The sequence below is a fragment of the Lissotriton helveticus genome, chromosome 5_1, assembly GCF_964261635.1.
Source record: "Lissotriton helveticus chromosome 5_1, aLisHel1.1, whole genome shotgun sequence".
NCBI classification, from domain to species: Eukaryota; Metazoa; Chordata; class Amphibia; order Caudata; family Salamandridae; genus Lissotriton; species Lissotriton helveticus.
Genome location: NC_136065.1, coordinates 1,809,332,633 through 1,809,352,981, shown reverse-complemented (window position 1 = coordinate 1,809,352,981; position 20,349 = coordinate 1,809,332,633). Strand labels below are relative to the sequence as shown.

General features: G+C 46.9%; 1 protein-coding gene across 1 annotated transcript in view; it reads left to right on the top strand.

Moving 5' to 3' along the window:
* Nucleotides 1–3,171, top strand: part of HIGD1B (HIG1 hypoxia inducible domain family member 1B) — a 162,020-nt gene extending 158,849 nt beyond the window's left edge. The window contains exon 3 of the mRNA XM_078641390.1: nt 685–3,171. Coding sequence (XP_078497516.1) covers nt 685–749 — 65 coding nt within the window. The 3' untranslated portion in view covers nt 750–3,171. The remainder of the gene's footprint in view (nt 1–684) is intronic.
* The last annotated feature ends 17,178 nt before the right edge of the window (nt 3,172–20,349 follow it).

The window sequence follows — 20,349 nt, the reverse complement described above, 5'->3', positions numbered from 1 at the left end:
TTTATTGGTCAATGTGTGCACAAACAATGTCTTACAGTCCCTCTGTTAGGCCTAAGGCTGCTCGCCCACACTACTAAAAATAAGAGCACTTTGGGTTTGCATTGAACCCTGTACACTTCTAGGGGAATCTCTGGGCACTGTACATGGTATAACAACCTCGTGGTAAACTATATACAGAGTCAGCTTCCTACGTAACAATCAAAGCACTTACTACTAGATTGTGGTTCCAGTCAGTGGCATATACAAACAAATCTCTCATATTAACACTACATAAAAGATAATGAGCTCATTGAAAAGAAAACAACTTGACATTTTAGACCCTTTAAAATGAGGACCTCATTATTTCTGTCATGGGTATGGCCGTCAGACCTGGACCTCTGGATGGGACTGTGGGAAAAACTGGAGCATACTTCCTGCTCGCCTCCCGCTGGGATTTCCGCTAATTATCGCACACAAACATAAGGTGGTGGGAGCGGCCAAGGGAGAGTGGAAACTCGTGGCCCCAAAACACTAATATTATTTAATAACAGCTGTGTATGACAGGGACAGATGTGGTTCTCTGACTCTAACCTAGACTTGTCACTTCATTGATGGCTTTATCTGGTCCTCTGCTGTAAGGCGTGCTCTTTTTCCAGGGCTTTTCCTCCTTTTGCTGCTGAAAGTACCTTCCTTTCTCTCCCACAGGCGCAATGTACAGTATGTACAAAGAATACGTGCTGAAGCCATCCCAGAGCTTGACCCGGAAGTAGAAGAGGACGGAACGGGAAAAAGGTGTCCTTGGAGTGTGCCGGTTGCTTCCAGTAGAGTCTGCATCTACCGGAAAGGCATCTACTGGAAAGGGGTGCCCCGCCGACCGCAGCCCAGACGTCAGATCTTGGGCCAATCCTCAGAGGGAGCTCCGTCGATCGGCCACTGAGTTCGAGCATCTATAGCCAAAGTAACAGATTTCATGCCGCAGCCTGGCTTCTTCCACGTAAAAGCTGGAGTGGCCGTAGTAGTCGTACACCTGCTTTTAAGAAAAGCATATAATGTAAACGCTGGTAATATATACAAGCATACCCTAATGTCCCATCCATACCAGTGTTTGATTGTAATGGAAAAGTGCGTTAGTAATAGTACATTTTGTCAATTTCCCTTTCCCTCCCGAAAATCTTTTTACAGTGGCTTTTGAAATGCACAGTGGGCGCCTAGTATTGTATTGCATTGAATAGAACTTACCACCCCCGTGGGGGCGCTGAAGCCCTTGCCGCCATAGGTAGCATCCTACGCATTCGATGGGGTGCTTGGTCCGATCAAAATCCACTTACCATTAATAAGAAATCCTTTCCTATCATGTAAGCAAAAGTAATCAGGTACTTATAGTGTACTATTTTGGGTAATCAGTAAAGAATAATAGGCATGTTTTGCTAATGTAATCATTGACATTTTAAACATTAACAAGGCAGCATTTAAAGTGTCAAAACACGACCTTCTCATATAATTTCATGCCCTTATCCAGAGCGAAACACCTGCTTCAGCAGCATTGTCCTGAAACACCTATTGCATGCTGTGTGCCCAGATGACAGAGAAGCTACCACTTCAAAGAGAAGTGTTAAACAAGGAGCAAAATGAAATGGGACAGAGTGAGGACAGCACTGGAAGTGACGGGCCTAGCAAGGTAGGGAGTGTGCATTGAGGTGCGTTAGTACAGAATTACCCAATCCGTTGCTTGATTGTTACTTTCCTTGAGCATAAGTCCATCAGTGAGGCAATAGGGTGGAATATGGGCCAGAGATGGCTACTGCAGGAGAGAGATGAAAACAACGCTGGCAAAACACCTTAAACAATACTCTTTTGGTTGGCAGATACACCCCCCTCCTCCCCCTCCCCTCGAGTGGTACTTGAGGAGAGGTAGAAAGGACGGAGGTAGAGCTAGTGGGCATTTTGTTTAAGTTATCCTATCAGAGGTAGTATTCCTCGAAGAGGTGAGTTTTAAGTTTCTTCCCAAAGTGTCGAAGGGTTGGTGCTTTGCTGAAGTCAGAGAGGCTGTTGTTTCAGATCCTACCGGCCTACATTGAGAAGGCTTGTTTTCTTGCCTTTTCTTTCCTGCAGTATTTAGGCTCTAATCTGGCAATATCAGAGCTCCAGGTCGGGCGTTGAATTTAAGATATTGTTAGCTTGCTGGCTAGATTTTTTCGTTTTTTTTAGGGTCTTGCTGTAGAGCGCCTGCTAAGTTATGGAGCTGATCATAAACATGATATGGGCTGGCATGTGGGTACAGTTTAGAGCCTTTAGCTCGAGGATGATGTGGTTTAATTATTTTACCCCCTGGATGACCTCTACTGCTGCTTGCTTGTAGGGTGTCTTTCAATGGAGCAAGGGTGGTCTCTGGGATGCAATTGAACAGGGTGATGCCTCCATCTATGTGGAAGACGACTAAGCCTTAAAGTGTCATTTTGACATTTTTTCCTGCGCGTAAAGGTTTAAATTTTTTTTCAAGCGAGTGAGTTGGAACCAAGCTGTTTTGGTCTTCTTGGCAATGTATTTGAGTGAGAAGTTTGAGTCGATTTGTCAGTTGGCTGTGAAGTCAGTTTAGTTCAAGTTGGAGAGACATGACTTTGTTGGAGAATATTTAGCGTTGTTGGTAAACAGGAGTTCAGTCTTTCTAGGTTTAGCATCAGGTAGTTTGATGCCATCCAGGTTTGGATGTACTTGACGCAGGCTTCAAATCTCTGTATGTTGTTGGTTGTGGAGATCGTAAGCTAGATTTGGGTGTGGTCAGCATACTCACTTTACAAATACCCCATACTCATAAAGTGCCAAACTCATCATATTTTTTATTTAGGGCACATTTTCATATTCTACAAAGTCTTCGAGTCTCCTACGTATTGAAATATAATCATCGATTGGTTCTGATTTATATAGCTATAGACTTTAAATTCACATTGCTACATTAAATAAAAAACTTGGAAAAAACACAAAAAATGATTGGTATTACTACCAATTCATGGTCTGAATATAAGCAAAAGATTGCGAAGGAGTGTACCCTGCAGCACAAATAATAATACAAATATTTTCAAACAAATCTTTCTAAAATAAAGTACAATTTGTGAGTGCAATAATAATAATACCTGTATATTTAAATAAAGAATTAATTATATTGTGAAATTTGCTCATCAGAAGTATTTTGTAACGAGGGGGCGAGGTTGTACAAAAGTAAATTACATTTGTGATGATTTCATTTTTGGTAAAAAAAATGTTTTATTAGTGCTTTCATTAGAATAAATATAACTTTTTTTTTTACTGAGAACTTGTACCCTGTTTTACCTCTATTTTACGTGCATGTGAAGATTTCTTTAAATTACACTATTCGTTCAAGAAAACTAATAATGTTCCTTTTATCCAGCTAATCAAATAATTGAGACAAGGAACATTTATGCACTCTAAGTAATGTAGAAGCCTTGATGAAATTGGTGAGAACTTCAACATTCAATAGATTGTGGAAAAAATGAAACCACTGTAGACTTGCTAGTAGCAATATTACAGATATTTTTTTTTAATATTTTTATTTTTGTATTTAGAGAGTTTTATATAGAGGGTATGGAAGTGCTTTACAACATTGTAACAGAATGTCAAGTGACCATAATAGAACATATTGATTCATGACCAGTACAGTTTAGACATAAAGAGTAACAAATAAACACATTGAGTTCTTGACGAATCTAGTCGGGGAGGGGGGACAAAGGAATGAGACAAGCGTTAGGTGACGTATAGGTTCCCTTAGCAAAGTGAGTGTGTGCTGCTCTGGGCAAGATACATTGTAGAGCGTCAGCTATCCATTTGGGAGAGATCGGTTGAGAAAACGGTCTTTGAGCTGGCTTTTGAATTTTGGAAAGGAGGGGTTAGTCCTAATATGGACTGGGATGGAGTTCCAAATTTCGGGTGCATTTCCAGAGAAGGAGTGTGTTAGGGCTTTTTGTTTGCGAGTTTTTAGAGAAATGAGAAGTAGAGTGTTAGTACTTCTGAGGTTCCTCATCTGACCGTCTTTGTTAAGTTTAGAGGCCAGGTATGCAGGCTTACCGGTATGCAGGGTTTTGTGTGTGAGGCACGCTCTTCTGAAGCTGGCGTGCATTTCTGTTGGGATCCATTTTAGCTCTCGAGAGCAGGAGAGATGTGATCATTTTTTTTTATTCCAGTGACCATCCTGGCTGCTGCATGTAGAGTTGTTCTGAGGGGAGCTAGGTGGGATTTTGCTGTGCCTGTGACTGTAGCGTTCCAGTGGTCTAGTCTAGATAGTACCAGGGATTGAGTCGCTTGTTTGAGGTTGTTGGGCAGGATGAATGGTTTTATTTTGTAGAGCAGTTTTAGGTTAATAAAAGCGCTCTTAGCAGTGTTCTTGATGTGTTTGACAATGTCTAAGTTTGGGTCCAGAGTGATTCCCAGTGATTTTACTGAGTCTGCCGGGCTGAGACCGCAACTATATCATCAATGGTTTTTAACCAGTCTGTGACTTGGGGGGTTTGGTCTTTGTTGGCTGTGATGAGGATTTCCGTTCAGGTGGTTGAGGGATAGCTAGTGTTGGATTTCTTTTAGGGTGATGTTTAGTCTCTGTATGTCGTCAATGGTGGAATTTTCTAGGTAGATCTTGTTGACGTCTGCATATAGGTGGAAGGGGATGTTAGCTTTTTTGAGTATCATGGAGAGGGGCTCCATGTAAATGTTGAAAAGTGATGGGGAGAGTACTGAGCCTTGCGGGACACCCCTGCTTATGGGGCGGGGAGTATTAGAGTGACCATTGGAAAACTTATTAATACTATAAGTAGTTGATCTAGAACTGGTTTGGTATTTATTTTTGGTCATTTAACATGTACATGCATTGTCTGTTTCAAAACATATTTCCAATTTTATATTCGTCAATTATTGATTAATCAAACATTACCTTATTTTTGTTACGTTATTGCCAAAAGCATCACCCCTCAGATTAATTTCCATAGCAGGTAATATCAAGCCGGGTTTTGTTAGGATAAAACAGGGTGAAGGAAAGGGACTTCAGAAGAAGAGAGGGAGAGGAAAAGGAAAGAGAGAAGGAAATAATACCTATGCTAGCTGTATAAACAATGCAGTACCCCTGTCATTTACTACATTTTCTTGATCTAATTAATTCATTCTCATATCTTATCCTGAAATCTCCTGAAATCCTGAAATCTCCTAACACCACCATTGACACCGTTGTACTATTGTAGACATGCTAGTAGAACTACTGTAGATATTAGAGTGACCACAAGTAGCAGTAACTATTAACACTATCAGTAGTTGATCTAGAAGTGGAAGTCGCATTAGTAATGGGCAGTGTCGTACATGTAGCAGTAGTACTGAAGTACCTTCAGCATTACCTGTGGTAGTACTGTATTAGTAGCCATAGTAGTCTCCTACTCAGCCTGGAACTTCCCTGACTGCTGATTGGGTACAATCCTTTGTGTGTGGCCCACAGAGCAGCACCAGAGCAATGGCTGTCCTTTTCCGATCTGTGGGCGGAACACTGTGATCTTCCTGGCCTTCCATGCACCTTGAAGAGGTGGAAGTCTGGTGAGAAGCATTATTTCTGGACCTGCTCAGGGCAAGGGGGCTGCAGGATAGGACTCGCCTAGTGAATGGTACAGTACAATGCTCCCTCAGTCCAGGAGCCAACCAAAGGCACATGAGGATGGGGATGGCTGGCAGGCTACCCCTTAGAAAGGTGAGTGCCCTCATACTCCTCGGCCACTTGAACAAAGAGTAAGTCACTTGTAAATAACATTTGGACTTCAGGGGAAAATCGTTAAAAAACAAATAACCAGATACCACAGAAGTAAGTACTAGTGAGAAATGAGACTAAAAAGACTATTTTAAGTAAACAAGAAAAAGGGTAAAATAATGACAGGGTAACAAAAAAGTCAGTCTCTCGCAACCAGGAAAGTCATGTATATAAAATCAGCATAGAGATGGAAAAAAAGGCTACTGACGGGATGATTCAGATTTCTGGCAGAATGTTGTTCCAAACTTGGGGGAAGCAGCAGGAAAAAAGTCTGGAGTGATGCTTGACATCTGGAAATAAACTCATCTCAAAACCTTGCTACAAGTGTTTTTGGACCTACGAAGGATGTAGACCTTTTGGCCAGTAAGCAGGTTTTCCCCAGGACGAGAGCCTGTTGAAACACAACGCAAAAGTTCAGGGGGGCCAGTGGGAGTTAAATCTAGTAGTTATGTTGAACCTCAATTTAAAGTATAGGGCTTGGAACCAGAAGACCTGGATCCAATTCTAGTTTCCCTACCTGAGGGCATGAAGTCAACTCTAAACTGAAATATAGCCATTTAACCATATCACACTTCACACACAAGATCTTAGCTCATTCAGAACTTTCCACTGGCTTTACATAACACGGGCCTTGCAAGCTTCAAGCCCTCTGAACATGAGTGGAAGAACCTTAGACCAGCAGGAGGGGTCTACACCTCCTCCACTCTCTACCACCAGCCACATTGTCAGTGGAAGAAGTCTGGTTCCAAGTTCTGCACACTCTAGGAATCACAGGTCCCTTCATATGATCCTCACTAGGACAAGTTCTCAGAAAGCTTTGCTGCATGGATACTGTCCTCATCGAATTTCAGTTCTCCCCACATTAGTGGCAACATTTTTGCATCTCTAGGCAAATTATAAGTTTGCCAATTGTGCGACATTTACTTCATTTGAGGTCAATTCAGGGCATGTGTTTGTGACACCATAGACAGTCGTTCTTCATATTGCATTCTATGGCAATGGTCAGTCACTGGCTATGAACAGTCAAGCTCTTCAAGAATGATCACCTCCTAGCTCCAACGTGCGGATTAGGAGTTGAAATGAAAATAGGGGCGCCTCCCTGGGCTCTTCAGGCGAAGTGGCATAGCTGCGGAACGGTCAAGGGTTCTGAGAGGTGGGGTTAGGCTGGGTTCATTAGCAGAATTCCAGAATAAGAAACACTCTTGGTTGGTAGGCACTGGCCTTGTACTACCTGCAGCAGTGGGTTAGTGCCCATTGTGTGTAGTTAGATATTTTTGGGTAGTTAGTGTGCAAGAGTTATCACAGCGAGTAAGGAGCATCAGACGGTAATTGATGTGTTGTCGCTGTGGGATGCGGAGAGGAAAGGCCTTTTAAGACCTGTGTTTTAGAGCAGGCGTGGGAGTCTGCTGACCTCAGCAGGCCACCATCCCTGTGAAGGCTGCAATTCCTAATGGCTTGCAAATTGCGACCTACCTCATTAACATGCATGAGGTGTCTAACATGGAAGAAGCAGCCAGTGTTTTGCAGGTATCTGCTAACAGTTACAATTAAGAATTGGACAGCCACAAACCTAATTTATGCAAGAGTACACTCTGAAATGCAGTGTCCCATTATTCTAACATCATTAGGAAAGCTCGCATTTCGTGGGCTAGCATGGGTATGGCATAAGGAGGAGTTCTGTGCTCAATTGGCAGAGGATGTGTATGATAACTGGGGTGAACTAGATACAGATCTTTGGCTGCAGTAAAATGCATCAACGAGAGCTATGACTAACGTAGCAAATGCGTTCCCTTTAGTCTGATTCTTGCAAGGACGACCAACCCAGTGAGCGCTGGACAATGTCAGAAAAGGACATGGCTTATCTCGGGTGCCTATTGGGCTTTCAACAAAGGTTATCACAACATAGGCTGGGTCTGATTGTGAGCTATGCCACCACTCATTAATGACTAAGAGATGAGATGCGGTTTAGTATGCATATATATATATCCGCCGCAGCAATACCTCCGCAGTAGGTCGAATGTGTACATGTGTTTAGAGCCACCCGAATCGCTCCTCCCTGCCATGGGAATTTGTTAAGGAATACATTCGATTGGGTGAACCATGAGCGTGGAATGTGATACGGGAAGTTTTGTAGTCAGTATAATAAGCGAGGCAGAGTAACCATCTTAAAAATGGCAGATCAACCATATAATGATAGGGGTAATTGTGACCAGATTGCGGTTTCATCTCCAACCGCAGGAAGCAGTGGGATGATATTGTGCGTCCATGAAATCGTAGGACATGATGATAGGAATACCCCCAAGTACTTGAACCCGTCAATGGCGTGGGATTACTGCTCTGCCCAGGTCTGACGTCTCAGGTCACCGCACACTGGGTATAGGACCGATTTGCAGGGTTTGGTGCCTAATCCAGAGGTCTCTCCAAACACCCGCAAGATCTGAAGGATGGGGGGTCCCGAGGACACAGGGACCCGTCATGAAAAAATGGACATCGTCAGCATATAAAGCAATTCAATCTGAACATTTGCGCGTCCATTCAAACCTGCAAATCAATGGGTCTTGGCTAGTGGATCTATGGCCAGAGCAAATGAAAGTGGGGATGGGGGCAGCCTTGTCGTATGCCCCGATGGATGGGAAAGGGGGGGCGGTGTCCTACCACTCGCACAGAGGCCGAAAGATCAGTATATAGCAGTTGAATATACGCCTGGAAACGGGGGTCCGAAGTTGATGACGTGGAGGAGTTTAAGAAGGTATGTCCAACTTAAGGAATCCAACGCCTTGTCAATATCTGCCAGTAGGACGGCCACGGGCCGACCTACTGGCCACGGGCCGACCTAGGTCTCAGGCCTTGGTGAGAGCATTATAAATCTGTCTGATGCTGTGTCTAGTGGATCCTGAATGATCCGGATGGATGAGGTCATGAATACACGACCGGAGGCGATCGGCTAGGACTTTGCAGAGTAACTTAGGCTCAAAATTTAACAAAGGGATAGGACGATATGAAGCGGGATCCTAGGCGGGGGTGGGAGGGGGTGGAGGGGGGGGGCGGCCGGGCTTCAAGAAGACCACAATTTTGGCATGGCGCCAATCAAGGGGTAAAATGTGTTAACATATTTGATTGTTTTACTAATATGTATTCCTGGCCCTGCCACCTCAGTTGTATTGGTTTGGCTATGCAGATATGTGTTTGATAAGTGGGCTGAGAAACAGGTGGAGCAATGGCCTTTTAGACACCAGCTGGGATTTGACAATGACAGAGGGCAGAATAAGTGAGACCCTCCAAGATTTCGTGATTTGCCCGAAAATTGCAAAATCAGCAGTTTTGTAAAAATGCAGCGATTTTTACAAAATTGCCTGCGAAATTTGGAATATGCAATTTTTTTTGTTGAGGCTGTGAAAATACAACAGATATTTTCACGTTGGGAAATGAGGACCTTTTATGGCCATTTTATGATGTCCACAATATTGACTAAACTTATATTAATCAACAAAGTAAAACATAAATGTACGTAATTAAATCATGGTGCTTTGGGCTGGCAGGTCACCTGCTGACCACTTTAGAGCACTTGTATCCAGGGAAGGACATAGAACATTCTAAACGGTGACCTGGGAATCTTGCCTGAGAAGTAGGGGCACTGGAAATGTTCTGGGGGTTGATTACAACACGTCTCATTGAGTGGCTATGCTAGGAATGTCCAAGTATTTCGTACATGTATTTATGGTATATAGATTCAAATACTAGACAAGTCAAAACAACATAGACCTTCTATACAAGAGCATAAACCCGCCGCGCTATGCATCAGAATAGATTGGCAATCCTTCCTGTTCCGGAGAGCCACTGGGGGCCCTAGAGGTGTACAGAAACAGGTTCAGGCACGTGGGTTGATGGGAGGGACACAACAGACAGGCACCTACAGCTAGGCAGTCAAGTCCGACATGAATTCTGCATCAAGTTAGATGCTCAGGAAGATGCTAAGGCAGAAATACTCCAAAAGGACCACTACTAAACTACCCCAGCTACTCTGTGGAAACTTTGAAGAGCTTAATGATGTTCGAGGGAGAGGATCAGTCTGAGGTGACTAGCAGTGTGAGAGGTGTAGGTTGGGGAGCCACAGACAATGCTAGCTGTTACTGTAAAAATTACTGGGTAAGATGCTACTGAGGGAAGTGCTGGGTAAAGTGTTACTGATGGAGGTATTGGGTGAAGTGTTTCTGTTGGAGGTATTGAGCAAGGTGCTAATAAACGAAGTAGAAGTAAGATTTGAATGAGGGGGGCATTGGGTGAGGTGTTCCAGAAAGAGGTACTTGATAAGATGTCACTGAGGGGGTTATTGTGTCGATGTTACTGAGATAGGTACTGGGTAAGATGTTTCTGAGGGAGGTACGGGGTAAGATGTTATTTAGGGGGGTATCGGGATGTTACAGAGGGAGATATTTGATGAGGTGTTACTGAGGGGGTAAAGGGTAAGATATTACAGAGAGATGTAAAAGGTAAAGTGTTACTTGTGAATGGTGTTACTGAAATAGGTATTGGGTGATATGTTTCCGAGGGAGGTTTTGGGCAAGATGTTACTGAGGGAGTATTGGGTAGATGTTACTGAAATAGGTATTGGGTAATATGTTACTGAGATAGGTATTGGATAAGATATTACTGAGGGGGTATTGGGTAAGATATTACTGAGGGGGGGATTGGGTAAGATGTTATTGAGGGAGGAATTGGGCGCTCCTGGGAAACACCCCTTACATGGCAGAATCCTTAAATTTTTTACTCCCATCACAAAACTCCTCCTGCCTGCATCCAAATGGAATCTTGATGAGCTAATGATTATGTCTCCACCTTCAAGGGGGAACTGAATCCAGCTTTCGAAACTTAAAAGAGGATCTGATCACCCCTATAATTCAAGGTTATGTATTTAATCTTATACAACTGGAGGTCCATGAAACTCTGGACACAATTCATCAAATAGTAGATGGTTTCACTCCTCATCTTTTTCTACCATATCTGATTACTCATGTCCGAACAGTGAGTAAGCAGGGGGTGACCTTCCTATGCAGTCTGTCTCACTTATTTGGATCAGCCACTATGATCCTGCGCCCTAGGGTGCCTGAGGAAGAGGTGTCCTGCCTCACAGATCGGGGAAGCAGTGGTGCCCTGACCGGGGTGCATTCATGGGCACTAGAACATCCCAGGGAGAAATACAGCACCCTCCCACAACATTAGGACATGGAGCTGTGCTTCTGTAGAGCCGCAGACACTTTAAACATGCCTATTGCAAAGTGGAATACTCTGCTAAAACAGTTTCCATTGATTTCAGGCTGAAAATGAATGAATGAGTAAAATAAAGTGCAGAAAAATTTCCGCCGCTAAATTTCCGTATTTGTGCCTCTAAATTTCCATATTTGTGCAGTGAAATTTGCTAATCCATGCCGCAATATCCTGGGGGGTTCTGATAAGCGGTGGGAAAAAGGGGATATGTGGTGGGGTCAGGTGGTATCTTTGCTGGCAAATTTGTTTAAAGGCAGGGTTTGCCCAGACATGTTGGTTTTGCATTTGTGGGAAAACGACATGATGCAGCTGAAAGGGATGCTGTTTTTGCAGTATATGAAACACAACATTAGGGAAATTAAAAGCTTATGGTCAGGGACTAATATCTTATGGACTGACTGAGCCGATACTGATGTGCCGCCTTTGGCGAGGGGCTTCTAAACAGGCAACAATTGACTTTGTTAGAAGGAAAATTAATAGGGAGAAGTAGGAGTTTTGCAGAGTGGAGAACAAGAGTAGGATATCAAATCCAAAGATTACATTTGAGAAACAGCAGTATATTAAGGATCGTGGTGTGCACCTTTCTTTGATAGGAATGGAACTTTATTTAACAGAACTGTGGGATGTAGTGGCAGTTTTGTTGCCGGAGAATGTGTGACAGAAAAACACCTCTAGTGAGAGTTTTTGTGGGGGGTTTTATGTAGGTTTAGGTCAATTGAGGTCAAGATTGGTCTTTGTACATGTTGGGCAGATCAGCTCGAGGGAGGAAAGGGGTGTGGGTTGACGGGGGGAGGATACGAGGCCATCACAGAGAGTTAACAGAATTCTTTTTAAAAAAAATATTTTTATTTGCGTTTTTATGGTGCATAAACAAAAACAGGCATGTCACATACAACCATTCTCCACTTCCCTCCCTCCATCCATCCATCCTCCTCCCCCCTCCCGCCAGCACATGATCCCCTCTTCATCCTGACAGTACAGTACCTTACTTGTCCAAAAGTCCATAATGTGCAGAAAACATTCCAAATCTGCCCCACACTCAGCCAGTGCAGCCGGGTACCTCCTCCACTTTTGTTTACAATCCCCCATCCAGTCCATGATATCTGCGCCATTTTCCCCATACTCTGTTGAATTTATTTGGGCATCCTCTAGCCTTGTACGTGACTCTCTCAGCTGTCATGTACAGATCCATGCCCCTTCTCCATTCATCTAATCTCGGCGGCGTGGGGGCCCCCACGTCCCTCTTAGCCACCACTAATGCTAGAACTACAAAGATGAGGAGTGGGTGACCCAAATCTACATAATTTGTTATGCCCAGCAGCACCAGTTTGGGGTCCAACGGCAGAGTGACCTCCAGCACATTTAGCTCCCCCAGAACCTCGGCCCAGTATGTCTGTATTATGGGGCATGTCCAGATGGTATGGTAGAAGTCTCCTTGCCCCGAGCCACATCTAAGACACTTCGTGTCGCTAGCCCTGCCCATGCGATGTAGCGCACCCTGTCGTAGTATACCCTATGCAGAATTGTATATTGAATAAGTCGCAGACGGGACTTAATTGCGACTTCCCTTGGATGCATCAGGGCTGTCTCCCAATCCACTGTATCCATCTCCCCCACATTTTGCTCCCACAATTCTCTGAGCTTTACCAACCCATCTGGCATGTTATTGATCAGTGTTCTGTAGGTCAGGGAAACTGTCTTACAGGGGATGCATTCCTGCAATAAGCGCCCTTCAAGCGGGGCATACTTTGGTAGGGGCAAGACAAGCGACTCCTCCGCCGCCATGCATGTCGCAGTTGCACATATCTGAAGTACTGTGTGTGGTACAACCCGTATTCCTCCCTCAAAAACTGGAATGACTTTCATTCTCCCCTCTTCACCAGATCTCCCAGTACGGAGATACCAATGTCGTCCCACCTCTTAAACGATCGCAGCTTGTTCAGCTCCTTCAGCCCTGCACAGTGTCATATTGGGGTCTGTTTCGTCGGTGTATGAGTCTAACCAATTGCTTTAGTCACCCTCTCCCATATCCCCAGCGTAACCCTTGTTGCTGCATGCAGTCTTTCCTTCCCCTTTCCCCCGTATATGTAACGTAGGCAATCTCGCTGTGCCATCGTCCCCCTCTCCAGTCTATATGTGGGATGGTCTGCTGGGGCGTGAAACCAGTCATTGATAGGGGTTAGGTGCTCCGCCCAATAATAAGCTTCAATATTCGGCAGGGAGATCCCCGCGTTATACTGGTTTCTTTGCAGGGTCCCCAAGGCCACTCTGGATTGTTTTCCCAGCCAGAGCAGTGATCTCAGTTCCGCATTTATATCAGTGAAAACTTGCCAGGGGAGTGGGAAATATTCATTTTGTAAGGCGTAAAGGAACCGCGGCAACTTAATCATTTTAAACATGGCAGCGCGTCCTATGATCGTAAGGGGGAGCATCTTCCACCTGGCAGCATCATCAACTAAATTTACCAGGACCCGCTTAACGTTCTTCTGATATGAGAGGTTTCTATCTAAGGTTAAATAGACCCCCAGGTACACAAACCCCTCATCTGTAGTCCTGAGCGCACCAGGCAGTAGGGACCAGTCCTCCCCTCGGCGGGGGTCGTATAAGGTTGACTTATGCCAGTTTATCATGTAACCAGCATAAGCGCCGTAACGGCGCAGCGTGTTGAACAACGCCGGAATAGTGATGAGAGGCTGGGTGACATACAAGAGGACATCACCCGCATACAGGGATATTTTTTCCTCATATGTGTCCGACTGCTGTATTTTAAATCCCCTAATGTCCTTGTTCTTCCCAATTTCACACGCCACTACTTCTATGGTTAGGGCGAAGAGCAATGGGGACAGGGAACAGCCCTGCCGAGTCCCTCGTCTTATGGGGAAATCCTCTGATAGCACCCCGTTAACTTTTACTCTGGCTTGTGGGTCTGTATAGAGGAGCCTCACCCACTGCCTGAACTTGGGGCCAAATCCAACACTTGAGTAATACCCCCTCGAGGAAGGGCCAATGCACCGCGTCAAACACCTTTTCGGCATCTAGGGATAAAAACAAATGGGGGTCCTGACGATTATGCACCTCCATCAGCCAGTTATGGGTCCTCATGAGAATCAGTCTAGTTGTCCTATCTGGCAGGAAGCCAGTCTGATCCAAGTGGACCAGTTCGGAAATTACCCGCCTTAGTCGGAGAGCTAAAATCGTCGCCAGGAGTTTAACTTCCACAGTCAGGAGTGATATAGGGCGGTACGAGGCGCACTCCTCGGGGGGTTTACCTTGCTTATAAATCGGTACAATGGTGGCCATACGCAGGTCCGGCGGCAGGATACCCTCTTGGGCTGCTCCCTCAAACAGGGCCGGCAGGAGGCCACCTATAAGATCTGCCGTTTTTTTTAAAAAATCAGCAGGAAACCCATTCGGGCCAGGAGATTTATCCGGACGGAGTTTAGGCAAGGCCTCTTGGATCTCAATAATTGTTATGTCCCCCTTCAGGTCCCGCTGGTCGTCTTCGGGAAGGACGGGGGTGTCAATTTGATCAATGTACATCAGGGTATCGTCCAACCCTCCCAGGTCCCTGGCCTTATAGAAGTCCTCATAATAGGCGGCAAAAGCCTGAACTATCTGTGCATCCGTCCGCCGCATCCGCCCCTATTTATCAGTCACTTGTTCTACCCATCTGTCGTCCTGCTCTTTCCGACTCAACCACGTCAGGAGCTTTCCCGATTTGTCCCCTACGTCATACAGCCTATGCAGGGTCGCTAGTACCTGCGTTTTAGCCTCGTCTGTCACCAATGCCTTGTATTGCTGTTGTTTATCCCGTAGTAGTCTGAAGGTCTGAGGGTCCCTATCAGTTACATGGTCTCGTTCTAACTCTAGAATCTATGGGGCATATTACCAAGCAATAGCGATAATTATCGCTATTGCTTGGTTAGCGGGGAAAAAATATCGCCGAGCACCGAGGATTTTTACCGCTGAGATACATTGATATTATCAAGGTTTATCTCACAAGCAGTAAAAATCCTGTGAAATGCATGAATATCGCTGAAAAATCAGCGATATTCATGCATTATCGTGACAATGCTCTTAGCCATGTTATCCACCTTCCATTGGATAACATGGCTAAGAACTGCTTTTAGCAGGCGTTAGCTTTTGGAGATATTCGCGCTTAGCGCGAATATTTCCAAAAGTTGTTAATAGGGGTTAGAGATGTTAGCGACTGTTTTCAGTCGCTAACATCTTGGCACGCCCACTTTACATGTCATTAGCGATAATTATCGCTGACATGCAAAGTGGGCCCCTAAATGCCCGCTATCGCCTACAAGCTGTCGCTAACTGGTGTTAGCAACAGCTTGGTAATAGGGCGATAAAATTATCGCCGCATTAGCGGGAAAAACTCCCGCTAATGCGGCGATAATGCCCTTGGTAATATGCCCCTATGTTATCAAAGTCTGTAGCTCTTCCTGCACTTTCCTTTTCTCCCAGGCTAGTCTGTTCTGGGCCGTATCCTGTATAACTGTCTTTACAAATGCCCTCATTAAGGGCTTCCCAAATGACTACCCCTGACGAGACCGACCCTATGTTTTCAGCAAAGTATACCTTTACGTCTGCCCTGAGACACTTCACTAGATCCTTATTCTGCTGGTTCTACGCAGACAGCCGCCATCCCCTCACCTCCAACATCTGCCTCTCTCCCATCCGCACCAGTAAAGGCGAGTGGTCCGAGATACCCCGCACTTGATACTCCGCCACATCCTCCACACTGAGAGCTTGTCGCGGTAGAAATATATAGTCTAATCTAGAGTACACCCCATGGGCCCCCGAAAAGTACGAGTAGGTACTAGTGTCGGAGTGCATCCACCTCCAAACATCCACTAGTCCAAGGGTAGAGATGGTTCTAGCTAGAGGGGTTAGTAGTGTTGAGTCACTGGGTCTATTCCCTGATCTATCCCACAATGAGGCCATAACATCATTAAAATCCCCTCCCACCAGCTGCAGAGTGTCCGATGTGTTCAGCAGGATATCCGTGATGCCAGACAGAGTCCTGGCCTGTTATTTTGGTGGGGCATAAACGGAGATGATCGTGAGTTTCTGTTGACCCCAGGTTCCCTTCACCCCCACATATGTCCCCAATGGGTCTGTCCAAGTCTGCGTACCCATAAAGGGGGGGTGTTTTCTTAATCAGGATGGCAGCCCCCCTGGATCCTGTTGTATATCCTGCATGTGCCAGTACTATATATGATCCCCTCGCCAAGAATCCACATCGGGTGCCCTGAAGGTGCGTCTCCTGCGATAGGACAATATCCGGCCCCACCCTTTTCACGTAAGCCAGGACTAACCCCCTCATAACCTTGTTGCCTATGCCGTTCACGTTCCATGTGAGGATCTTAGCACAGCTATTAACCTGGACCTCCGCCCTAGAACTACCCATCAGTGTAGAGGACTTCAAACAAGGAGACTTTTCGCGCTAGCAGGAATCGGGTGTTGGGTGCACAAGTGCAGATAATGGTCTCAACCATGACATGCTTAAAAAACTGAACAAACAACCATGCCCAACAAGCAACCTCCCCCTCTCCTTTCCCCGCCCCCCCAACCTTGTGAAATCCCCCCCATTCTCTCCCCCCTCCCCACCTCCTTCTCCCCCTTTGTCCCATCTCCCACCAAATAGCAGAGAATAAGATAATCGGGTGATGGAGGTCTGTCACCCTCCCTCTCCCTAACACCCCAAAGAACGAAGAAAGCTTGCTCTAAACCTTCAAAGTCCCCAAATGCGAAAATACGCGCTATAGCAGGCACGAACTAAAAGAAAACAAAAATCAAACCAACAGTCCAATCAAGTGGGGGGGTGGGGGGGGGAGAATGTCCAGCCTGTACGTTCCAGGCGAGATAGCATCAAGGGCCAGATGTAGGTAAATATATTTTACCGACTCATAAATACCGAATTTTACCGATTCGGTATTTATGAATCGGTAAAATATAAGGAGGGAGATGTAGGTAAATCCAGATGTGGATTTACCGAATCTGTAAAAGTCGGTATTTACCGATTCGGTAAATACCGACCGGTAATGCCCATTCATTCCTATGGGCTTTGAAGCCCATAGGAATGAATGGGCATTACCGATTCGGTATTTACGAATATTTACGTAAATACCGAATTTCACAAGGGTGCAGGGGGTGTCACTTTGACACCCTCTAGCACCCCCAAAGCAGGTCTGCCTGTCATATGGCACAGGTGTGCATGCACACATGTGCATGCACACCGGAATCGGTATTTTACCATCAAATTGAATTTGATGGTAAAATACCGATTCGGTAAGGCTTGTGGGACTCAGAAGAGTCCCACCTACATATCAAATTTACCGAATCGGTAAAAATACAGATTCGGTATTTTACAGAATCGGTAAATTTACCGATCGGTAAATTTACCGATTCTGTAAAAATATGCCCCCTACATCTCAAATTCCATTTACCGGTCGGTAACGGCCGAATTCGGCCGTTACCGACCGGTAAATGCCTACTTACATCTGGCCCCTAGTCTTGGGCAGCCACGTCGGTCGTCTCTTTACAAACTCGAGTCCTGGAGGTCCCTCTGAGACTCCATAGGTTCTGGCATAGGTTCCTGTTCCATCTCATTGATTTCAATTGCCAAGGGATGCAGCGATTGTCCATCTTGTTCGTCCCCCTCCGACGAGGAGCCCCGTGTCTCTCCCTCCACGCCAGGCAAGAGAACCAGGACCCCACGGCTCGATTAATGTCAAGCGACCCCTCACTTTTCCTTCTCCGTCTCAGGCCCAGACTTAGGGTAAGGGGTCACCCTGGGAAGACGGTCTCCACGACCCCGTCTCAACCTCTGTGCTTTGGGCGTCCCCCCCGGGGCCTCCAGGCTGTCTCTCTTCGTCGGGCGGTCCACGGGCCTCAGGTGTAGGTCAGGTTAGCTGGGTCGTTCCTCCAGCCATTGCCAAGCCTCCTCCATGGTTAGAAAAAAATGTGTCTTGTCCTTGTAGATCACCTTCAGTTTGGCCGAGAACAATAGCATGTTATGAATTTGGAGGGACCTCAATTTTGCTTTCACTGAGTCATATGAACGTTGCTGCAGTTGTACTTCCTGGCTGTAATCCGGGAAAATCATTATATGGGCATTGTCCAATCGGATTTCCCCCCCCGCTTTCTAGATTCCCTAAGAATCATGTCTCTGTCCACAAAGTTCAGGAAGCGTGCGATGACTGGCCTAGGTCTCGCTCCAGCCGGTGGCTTGGCCAGCAGTGCCAGATGGGCCCGTTCTATGACAAAACATGTAGAGAATTTATCCTTTGGAAAGGTGCGCAGGAGCCAGGAGTGGAGGAACGCCGCCATGTTTGTGCCTTCAAATCCCTCCCTAAATCTCACAAAATGGAGGTTGTTGCGTCTTGCTCTGTTTTCGGCATCATCCACCTTCCACAGCAGCTGCTTGTGTGACGTCCGGAGCTCCGCCATATCTTTCCTCACCTCCTGGGTTATATCCTCGGCCTCTCCCAACCTCTTCTCCGATTCTTTGACCCTCTCCACTAGGTTGTGGAGGATCTGCTGCAGTAGGGTCACTTCCGTACCCACCGTTCCAATCTTGTTCTCCAATGGCTCACGAGATGCCTGGACAGCGTTCATTAGCAGGGCTGTATCTGAACTGGTGGTTGCCGATTCCTCCTCTGGTGGCAGTGGGGCCGACCTGGCATAATGGTCCAAGGTGCCCTAGGGAGGGGTTTTAGGGTCTTTGTCTTTTAGCCTTGCCATCCTGTGCAGCTTCGTCACCCTCACTGTAGGGGCCTGGTCCTCGTAGACGTCTACCCGCCTAGGGCTCCGTTCGCCTCACCAGGGCCCTCTCCACGTGAACTCCTTACCTCTTCACGCCACCCCTCTTTCACTCCCAGCCGCCACTTCCACTTCCAGCAACCACTCTCCTCAGCGTATCCGTTCCAGGAAGTGGGACCAGAGCGTGCAGAGTCCGGAGCAAGTCCCGGCTAGATCCGCCAGCCCAGTCGGTCTCAGCCGCAATGACAGGATAGAGGGGGGATCACACAGTCTTCTCCGTATGGACCCAGGCGGGTTTCTCTCCACCTTGCGCTGCAAAGGCTCGCCCGTGCTTCTTCTGGCGCCACTTGTCGTTTCTGCCACAGGTAATTTAATCCAGCATGTTACAGGTTGCCAGCCAGCCGCCCTCAGTGAGCGCTCCCTCATACTTTCTTACAGGGAGCATCCCCGGTCCATCTCCCAGTTAGCCTCCACACCTGAATGCTGCAGTGGATGAGGGGGCAGGGCGGGGCCCCCGCAGCTTCCCCAGGGTCGTGCAGGGGGATCCCATCGTCCCGCCCTGGCAGGCACCGCAGACCAGCTGCTTCCAGCCCTCATGCAGGGGCAGCTCTCTCCGGAGCTCCGCCGGGCTCCGTGGGGTTCCTCAAGTGGCAGCGGTACGCAGGCCAGGTGCCCGCCCCCTTCTCAGCTGCACCGCCGCCGGCCCCTCACCGTCCTCTGCAGGCCCAGCCTGCCACCGCGTCCGCCACTTCTTACGGCTCCGTTTCCTCTGCTGCGGTCGGCGGGTGTGGGAAGACGCTCCCTCGCTCTGCTGTCGCCAGTCGCGGCTCCCTCACCTCTGTATGGGCGATAGGCAAAGTCTCGCCGGGCCCCCACACCACCTCCAGATCAGGCAGGGTAGCCAACCCGGGACTGCCCCTGCTCTCGGTTGGGCCCCTGAGCCGTCTCCCCCTTCACTTCGGCTGTCAGCAAGCCTGTGATGCCATTTTGGATCCCGATCTCGGGCCTCCAGGACGGCCCGCAGCTCCGCCGAATTCAGGGTCGTCCCCGTCTATGGCCACAGTTTCAGGTGCCGGGGGGAAGCTAGACCCCCAAGGACCAGGATTCAGGCGTTTGCAGGACCTCGGACCCCCTGTTAGTGCATCGGATTATTCGCCCGGGCCGGAGCTGGACAGAGTCACGTCCTACTCTGCCATGCCGCTGGCCACGCCCCCTGAGTTAACAGAATTCTTGGTTAGAAGTGTTGCCCCAAGCGAGGCGTGAGTTATTAAATGATGATGCTCTTTAAGGGAGATGTTGGGATTTTGGACCCCGATGAGCATATAGGGTGGATTAGTGGAGGGATTGTCATTTATAGGGTATGTCAATGTCATGACTTTTCAGGTAGGTTCTGAGGGGGTAGCAGTGTTTACAACGCTGTCAATACCATTGTAACGTGCTACAATCTACTCACATGCTTCCCCACTGGACAACTGTACAAAGCTTGTGAATTTCTCTCTCTCTGCCAAGAAACATAGCCTGACTGCCTCAAAACA